General features: G+C 44.3%; 1 protein-coding gene across 1 annotated transcript; it reads left to right on the top strand.

The window, feature by feature from the left end:
• The first annotated feature begins 5851 nt into the window (after positions 1–5851).
• Positions 5852–7144, top strand: LOC143431629 (uncharacterized). The gene is made up of 5 exons (XM_076908526.1): positions 5852–5925; positions 5998–6086; positions 6194–6680; positions 6736–7030; positions 7085–7144. The coding sequence occupies exons 1-5, from the start codon at positions 5852–5854 to the stop codon at positions 7142–7144; spliced, it is 1005 nt and encodes a 334-aa protein (XP_076764641.1).
• Positions 7145–9082: the final 1938 nt, after the last annotated feature.

Raw genomic sequence — 9082 nt, 5'->3', positions numbered from 1 at the left:
CTTTATTTCGTCCTTATCTGTTGGCACCCAGTTTTCAACACGTTTGGAAATAATTGTTCTTTGTGTAGCATAAATATTTGTTTGTTCGCTTATATGTTGAAATAGTTTATCCGTCACATAAAGGCCGTAAAAATCTTCCACTGTGCTACAATTTTGCATTTCTTCATGAGCGAGTTTGGCAGCTTGGGGAACTGAGAAAGGTATAATGTTTGACTGGTTGCCTCGCGAATCAAACCAATCATTTGGATCACTTGTTTCAATATTCCTTAGTGAACTACTAGACGAACTGTCACTATTTGAAGATGGTAGTGGTATTACGCGCCGACATTTGCGTGGTGCAAATGGCTCACTCGACGAATCACTATTTGTTCGTCCTCTCGAAATTTTTGGTTGATGGATACCAAAACTTATTCAAAATAGTCACTATAAAACTGAATTCTCTCTGTTGCAATAGGTCGTTATATTCCCGTGGCTTTTTTCAGAATGACTCTCACCTTGTACTTGCTCTTTCTCCTCTCTGGCATTCCACAACCCAATACCTTATGTTTATACATTGTATACAAATGCATTGCTTGTATCATTTCGACAGTCCAATCGAAACGGATACAGTGTATCAAACATATCGTTTGTTTATACCCATCAGTCAAGCGTTCGGCATCAAGTACTCACGCACTGCCACCTGAACGAGAAATATAGCAAGATCGGCGTAGCGCTCAATGTGTTAAGAGTATTTTTGGAAGTGTAGATAATTGCGTTAACAATAATTCTAAGTTTATACAAACGGTCCTCAGTCCTAACCGTGGAAATAATGGTGAAATGAAAATATCTGAGTATCGATATAAACCGATCGCCCTTCATCATGTTTTTAATTCAATCGTTAGTATACATTTCCTTTTGACACCAATATAATCTTATTTCAGGTAGGGGCGCTACAATCAATATAAGAAGGATACCAATAAAAATGTTCAGTTCGTTCTCTGTCACAGGCTTCTTGGCCAATTGGTGTTTAGAAAAGAAGAAGATTTTAAAGTATACAAGCAGATAAGCATAATGCTATATATACAAAATAACAACTTGCTTACCTTTAAACGTTGGAATGAGATGCGCCACCGTATTGCATCGAGCATTTGAACTCTACCACTATGACATGCAGACGCCATGAAGCGCCATTCCATTGCACGGAACTGTAGAATTCACATTCCTTTGAAGTGTAGGAATATATAAGAATAATGCTATGCTTAGAAGATTACAACTTACTTACTTTGAAACGTTGGACTGAGATGCGCCATCGCATTGCATGGAGCATTAGAACACCGCTGTTTTGACACGTAAACCCTTTGTAAGAATTCACATACTTTTGAAGTGTAGAAACAGGTAAGCATAATAAGATATATAGAGCATGAAAATCTACTGACATACATCGAAGCATTAGAACTCTATTGCTTTGAAAAGTAAAACGCTATCCCTTTGCAAGGGAGTGTAGATTTCACATTCTTTTGAAGTGTAGACGAGATAAACATAACACGTTGCATCGGATATTACATCTTATCATGCGGCATTGAAATGAGATGCGACATCGCGTTGAATGAAGTAATAGAACTCTATTGATTTGACTCGCTGACATCTGGAAACGCCTTCCCTTTGCCAGCAAGTGTAGGACTCACATTATTTTGAAGTGTAGAGGTTGATAAACATAATGCGTTGCATTGAATATTATATCTTATCACGAAGCATTGAAATGAGATGCGAGATCGCGTCGAACGAAGTATTAGAACTCTAGTGCTTCGACACGTTGACATCTAGAAACGCTATCCTCTTGCAAGGAAGTGTACAAACTACATTCTTTTGAAGAGTAGAAACAGATAAGCGTAATGAGATGAAAAGAGCATGGAAGTCTAGTTACATACTTCGAACTGTTGAAATGAAATGCGATATCGCGTTTTATGAAGCATTAGATCTCTATTTCTTCGACACGTAGACATCTAGAAACCGCATCCCTTTGCAAGGAAGTGTAGGATTCACATTCATCTGAAGTGTAGAAGCAGATAAGCATAATGCGATTCATAGAGTTTTACAACCTACTTACTTACTTTGAACTGTAGATATGAAATGCGATATCGCGTTTTATGAGGCATTAGTACTCTATTGTATCGATACGTAGACACCTAGATACGCTATCCCGTAGCAAGGAAGTATGGGATTTACAGTTTTTTGAAGTGTAGTGTGACGTCAGGCGTAGCGCTTACCATCCATCAGCTTCTTCGCCGCCTCTGGCATCAATCCCTGCACGCAGGCAACCTGCCGTACACGCATGCAGTTCCAGTAACCAGCAGCGTTTGCGCTCGAACAGGTGCACGTGTTCATTCGCATCTACGAGCACCTCTGTCTCTCTCGCGCCCATACGCATCGCTGTTCGCTCATATCATCGAGAAGCTCCGTCTCGCTCGCACCAAAGAGCAACTCCGTCTCACTCGCACCGATACGCAATCGCCTTCTCGCTGCCACCTACGAGTTTCCCCACCTCCCTCACACCGAGGACTCCGCCCAGAAGGAAGAAGATTGCAGCTTGTCGCCGAAATGGGGACTGTTCCAGTTCAAGGCACCTACATTGCCAGAACCTATATATTATTTCTAATGTTATATCTATGTACTTGTATTATACTCCTAGATCTAAGTACTCATGACACATATTGTAACACACCACAACAAACACGTAATTCTAAGTCCGTACGTATAAGATTTGATATTTTGACGCACCTGCGTCAACGACACACGCAGCTAGCTCCACCACGAGCCGCGAGTCCCCACTCGCTGGACCATGCGCTCCCCATTACGAGCGACCGCGACCGAAGCGCCTCGCGAACCGAGGAGGTCCGAGATGTGACTGCAGAAAGTCAGTCTACATCGAGATTCCACTCCAAGGCGTCGAATCTTCTAGTACCATATCATATACTCGAACCATTAGCCGCCTCAATGTGGGGATTAGGCTATGCGCTATTATTTCTATTTCATTAGTTTTAACTTAGAACAATTTTGATTTTGTACAATTTTAACTAAGAATATATTCCATTTATTTTACTATATCCAGTTTATAAGTTCATTACCATATCTACTAGTTCCTAAATCTACTAAATCTAAATACTATTTCTCGCGTTTAATATAATCCTTAACTGAGAATACTTCCACGTATCTCTTCCATACAACTGGATAGCTTTTCATACTTCGAAGGAGTATAGAACTCAGCTTTGCAGAGCTGCGATAGAGCGGACCGCTGCTTATCATTCCGAACATTGTCTGTTAGTACAGAAAAACTTGGTGAATGGGACGTGATTCTGGTTCGCGAAGAACAAGATGCGCGTGTAGGAAGAATTTCCTTCGTTCACTTGCACGTGAGTTCGCGCTGGTTCAAACGCAGCTCTCCGAAGTCTCCAGCAACGCCAAGTCTCCTGTTTCCGCAGCCGAGATTGCTGCCTTATCCACGGTCTCTGTCGAATCCGCTTTGCATCCGAACCGCCGTTTCCCACTTCGCTGGAAGCTGATTGAAATATCAATCTCCATTAGCAGGCAAACATCTACTTCGATACCAGTCAACGATTCATGGCGAGAATTCTACCAACATATCGAATACGACACCAGAGAAAAGTAGGATTTACTACTCCTATTATCTGCGAATCGCGAGTGCATTGCCCGTGTCGCGTAAGCTGAAATAGTCGGACCCGGTCGTAACGCGTTTCCGCGGACCGAATCTCGAACAAATAGGCTAGCGTCGTGAAGCCACCGGATAAACGGAAAATTATTTCGCCGGACGTGATAGTAGATGCACATACATAAAAGGCGTTTCATTGAACAATACATCTTATCACGAAACACTGAAATGAGATGCGACATCGCGTAGTATGGTGTATTAGAACTCTACTGCTTTGACACCCCGTCATTAGGAAGCGCCATCCCGTTGTATGGAACTGTGGAATTCACATTCCATTGATGTGTAGGATCAGATGTGCATAGTGCTATGTACAGAAGATTACTCATGGTCTCATTCCTGCGGAACATGTGGGAAAATCGCCTGCCATCATACATACAAGCCATTGTGGTGTCTCAAGCCGATACCACGTTGGACGTATTGTCGCAGCTCGTGGACAAAATCTACGAAGTTACGCCGCAATCTGCCATTCACAACATAGCCACGGCAGCACAATGATTGTTTCTGTTCAAGTGTCCGTTCAAGGTATCGTTCCTGCACTCGTTCGCCAGCTCCAGAAGGCGATCCCGTTCGCACTTCTGTAACCCGAATCAGCACGTGTAGTTATCGTCAAAGATGGGGAAGTCGAGACACAAGATGTCGCCCACCATGTGACCAGAGTCCATCGGAAAACTAGAAGGGCAGGCCGTATGAACGGCATGAACCTGCCCGATTTCGTCGAGCCGTCTCTTTGTCACGGACCAGTGTTCCAAGCGCCAGCTATTGGAGGACACTGGTTCGGATATAATCATATGGCTACGTTATTATTTGCGAGAGTGGCGACAGAGAACCTCATACGATTTATTTGTTGCCAATCAAAGCACCATCGGCACCTATGGTTTTATCCTTTTGTGCCTAGATTTACGTCTGCGTTGCTGTTTTACCTGGGAATTCATCGTCACTGGCGTGCCACATCCCATTATAGGCGCGGATTTGCTCTCCCACTACAATCTGCTAGTGGGCATTCAGTATCATCGCCTCATCGACGGGACAACTCGCTTCTCCGCATCCGTAGCCGTGAAGCAAACCAGATGTTCACAGGTCAAGTTTGTGTCTGCTTCAACTTCTGGTGTTTCCGCGACGTAGCACAAGTTATGGTCGGAATTTCCGAACATCAGCCGTCCATGACGATTGCCACGTCCCATGAGACATTCAGCAGTCACACTCCCGGCCCACCTGTCGTAACCCGTCCACGCCGAATGTCTCCGGATTTACAGCGTGCTGCTTGAACAGAATTTGAAATCCTTGTACGTATTGGGATTGCGCGCCCATTCGAGAGCTCGTGGAGTTCACCACTGCACATGGTCAGAGAAAAGAATGACAGTTGGCGTACGTGTGGTGACTACAGAGCCCTGTACGCGCGTACTGTGCCAGACCGTTATCCAGTAAGAAACACTTTACACATTACAGCTAATTTGGCCGGTTAGACGTTTCAGAGGTTTATGGATAATATTCTGCGTGGACTTGACTTTGTAGTGTGTCACATTGACGACATTCTAGTCTACCTTTCAAATCCGCAACAGCATCTAGAACACCATCGTCAGCTGTTTCAACGCCTTGCTGACCATGGCATTGTAGTCAACCCCGCCAAGTGTGTGCTGAGACAGGAAGAGGTTATCTTCATGGGTCATATGGTATCTGCCGCTGGTGTTCGCCCGCTAACGAATAAGGTAGAGGCCATCATCAACTATTCCTTGCCCACAACAGTTAGATAACTTCGTCGGTTCTTGGGAATGTACAACTTCTACCGCCGATTCCTTGTTGACGCGGCGACACTACAGGCCCCTCTAGAAGCCGCCCTATCCTCATCCATGTTTGCAGGTTCTTAGCCGGTGGATATTACAGAGCTACGCAGAACTGAATTTGAGGCTTACAAAACTGCACTTTTTCGCGCAAGCTTTATTGCCTCACCCGCATCCATCTGCTCAGCTTGCACTCTTCACGGATGCACCGGATTACCAGATTGGAGACGTAGTCTAGCACTTCAATAATGGGCACTGGCAACCCCTAGCTTTCTTCTCAATGATGCTCTCCGAGTAGGAACATCTTTGGGCGCCATATGAGCGTGAACTTTTTGCGATTTACAGGTCAGTACGTCATTTTGCCTTTATGCTTGAAGGTTGCCACTTCGTCATTTACACTGACCACAAGCCACTGATCTACACCTTTCGTCAAGGTGCTGAGTACGTCCCGTCCCGCCGATGGAAATGATTGGACCTCATCGCACAATACACTACGGACATTTGACACATCAGTGGCCACGACAATGTCGTTGCAGACATATTCCCAAGTACCAACGCGGTAACTACTCCGGTGGACCTGTTGGCCCTCGCTGCTTCCCAACGTGAGCGCAATGAGGTACAGACACTGCGATGCAACAGTTCTGCACTGCAACTTCAAAACGTGCGACTACCTGACGTTGATGTCCCTATGTGTTGCGATGTCTTACAGGAACGCTCGCGTCTATTCGTTACTCAACTTTTATGCCGAAAAATCTTCAAAGTTTGACACTTATTGAGTCACCCGGGAGCCAATGTCAAAACCAAGTTGATCGCCCAACGTTTCGTGTGGTCACGTATGCGCAAAGACTGTCGTGCATGGATTCGCGCTTGCATGCCTTGTCAATGTTAAAAAATCACTCGACATACACGCACACCGTTTGGCGATTTCTCTTCTCCACAGCACGATTTGCTCACATCTATGTCGATATTATTGGCCCATTGCCTGTTTCAGACAGTTACAGGTACTGTCTCACCGCTACGGATAAATGTACATGCTGGTTGGAAGTTTTTCCGATGACAAGCATCACTGCTGAGACCATCGTCAAGGCCATGCTCGTCGGATGGACGATTTGTCCCGATTTGGTGTCCCGCAGCGAATCATTGTGGATCGCGGTCGCTAGTTTGAGGTTCACATTTTCCGCGAGCTTGGGAGGCTTGTGAGGTTCCGTCAATTCTCGACCACCGCATATCATCCATGCTATAACGGCATAGCAGAGCGTTCTCATCGTACACTCAAGCCAGCGCTTATATGCCACGGTGGAGAATCTTGGACGGATGTTCTACCACTTGTATTACTTGGTCTTCGCACGGCGTAGAAAATGATGTGCTGGCATCTTCCGCAAAAATGGTCTACGGAGAACCTCTTCGACTGCGGACACATATCAATTCATTATTCGGCTACGCAGAATCATGGCTAAATTACGTCCACAACCTGGATCTCGTCATGGTATTCCGACTACGTTCCATGTTGAGGACACCCGTACCATACGCCACGTCATGGAAGGAGGTGATAGCGTTTGAGCTGCACTACAACTACCTTACTCTGGACCCTATCCAGTAGTGCGCCGAACTGACAAAACGATCACAGTACACCGAAGCTATGAGGACATCATCAGCTTAGATCGTATCAAATCTGCGTATGTCATTGCTAATGAACATGTCAACGACTCTGGATTGCCTCAGTACACTGTAACAGCATAGTCTGCGCGTATTAAGATGTCAACTGATCGACCGACTAATTCTTCCGCTACGCAACAGTAGCCGACGTCTACCATAACTCGTTCTGGTAGATATGTACATTTCCTAGACCATTTTCATGCTGGCTAAAATTTCCCGCAGGGGAGTAGTGTGGCGAGTGCGCTACTCGCGGTGCCTGCGCGGCGGCGCTGCCGATCCATTCCGGGATTAGAATGTTCGCGAAGGTACCGGCAGCCGTTGCGCGGGCACACGCAGCAGCGACTTGGCTCATTTACTTTTGGAACCTCGTGCTTCACGCGAACACTCTTTTCCTCGCGCCTACGCCACTTACTAGTCGATCGATCAGCACGAGTCGATCACGTGGACGCTCTACGTCACAGCAAGCGTATCGAATCAAAACTATAGTAGAATAATATAGTCGAGCTGCGATTAATCTCCTTCTTGATCCCACAACTCCATGCTATGCGATGGCGCATCTAATTTCAGTTTTTCAAAGTAAGTAAACTGTAACCTAAGCATAGCTTTATGCATATCTACTGAAGCTCTTTAAAATAATGTGAACTATACATTTCTGTGCAATGGGATGGCACTTCACAATGTCTGTGTCTCAAAATAATAGAGTTACAATGCTCCATGCAAACTTATGGCGCATCTCAATCCAACGTTTCAAAATAAGTAATCTGTAATCGTCTAAGCATAGCATTATGTTTATCTGCTTCTACACTTCTAAAGTATGTGAATTCTACAGTTCCATGCAACAGGATGGGGTATCATAGTCTCTACGTGTGAAAACAGTAGTGTTCCGATGCTCTATGAAATGCGATGGTACTTCTCATTTCAAGGTTTCCAAGTAAGTAAGCTGTAATTTTGCAAGCAAAACATTAGGCTTATCTGCTTCTACACTTCAAGGGAATGTGAATTCTACACTTCCATGCATCAGAAAGGAGCTTCATAGTGTCCACGTGTCAAAGCAACGGAGGTCTACTGCTCCAAGCAATGCGACGTCGCATCTATTTTCACCGTTTCACAACAGGTTAGCTTGAATCTTCTGTGCATAGCATTCTGCTTATCTGCTTTTACACTTCAAAAGAATATGAAGTCTAAATTTCCTTGCCACGCCATGACACTTCGTATGGTCTACGTGTCAGAGCAAGAGATTTCCAATGCTCCATCCAATGCAATAGAGCATCACATTTCAATGTTGCAAAGTAAGTAAGCTGTGATATTTTATGCATAGCATTACGCTTATCTGCTTCTACACTTCAAAGGAATGTGAATTCTACAGTTCCATACAACGAAATGGCGCTTCACAGTGTCTGCGTGTCAATGCAGTCAAGTTCTAATACTCCATGGAATGCGATGGCGCACCTCATTTCAGCGTTTCAAAGTAAGTGAGCCATAATCTTCTATGCATAGAATTATGCGTATCTGCTTCTACTCCTCAATGAAATGTGAATTATGCAGTTCCATACAACGTCATGGCGCTTCATAGTTTCTGCGTGTCAAAGCATTAGTGTTCTAATGCTTTATGCAAGGCTATGGATAATTTAATTTCAGCGTTTCAATGTAAGTAAGCTGTATTCGTCTGTGCGTAGAATTATGCTTATCTGCTATTACTGTTCAAAGCAATGTGAATTTCACATTTGCATGCATCAGGATGGCGCTTCATACTGTCTGGGTGTCAAAACAGTAGAGTTCCACTTGTCCACACGAATTCACTATAAAACAGTCGAACTTCATCGCGCATGATCTTAGTAGAAATTCAAATTCAGAGACATCAGAAAACAAGAAAATAAGTCAATCTTTATTATTTCATTTTAAGTTAAATGTGATTGTTGGTTGTTAAGAAATCGTGTTAATT

This window comes from Xylocopa sonorina, chromosome 18, assembly GCF_050948175.1.
Source record: "Xylocopa sonorina isolate GNS202 chromosome 18, iyXylSono1_principal, whole genome shotgun sequence".
NCBI lineage: Eukaryota > Metazoa > Arthropoda > Insecta > Hymenoptera > Apidae > Xylocopa > Xylocopa sonorina.
Note: the sequence above shows the minus strand (reverse complement) of the source record. Positions and strands in the feature narration are given on the sequence as shown.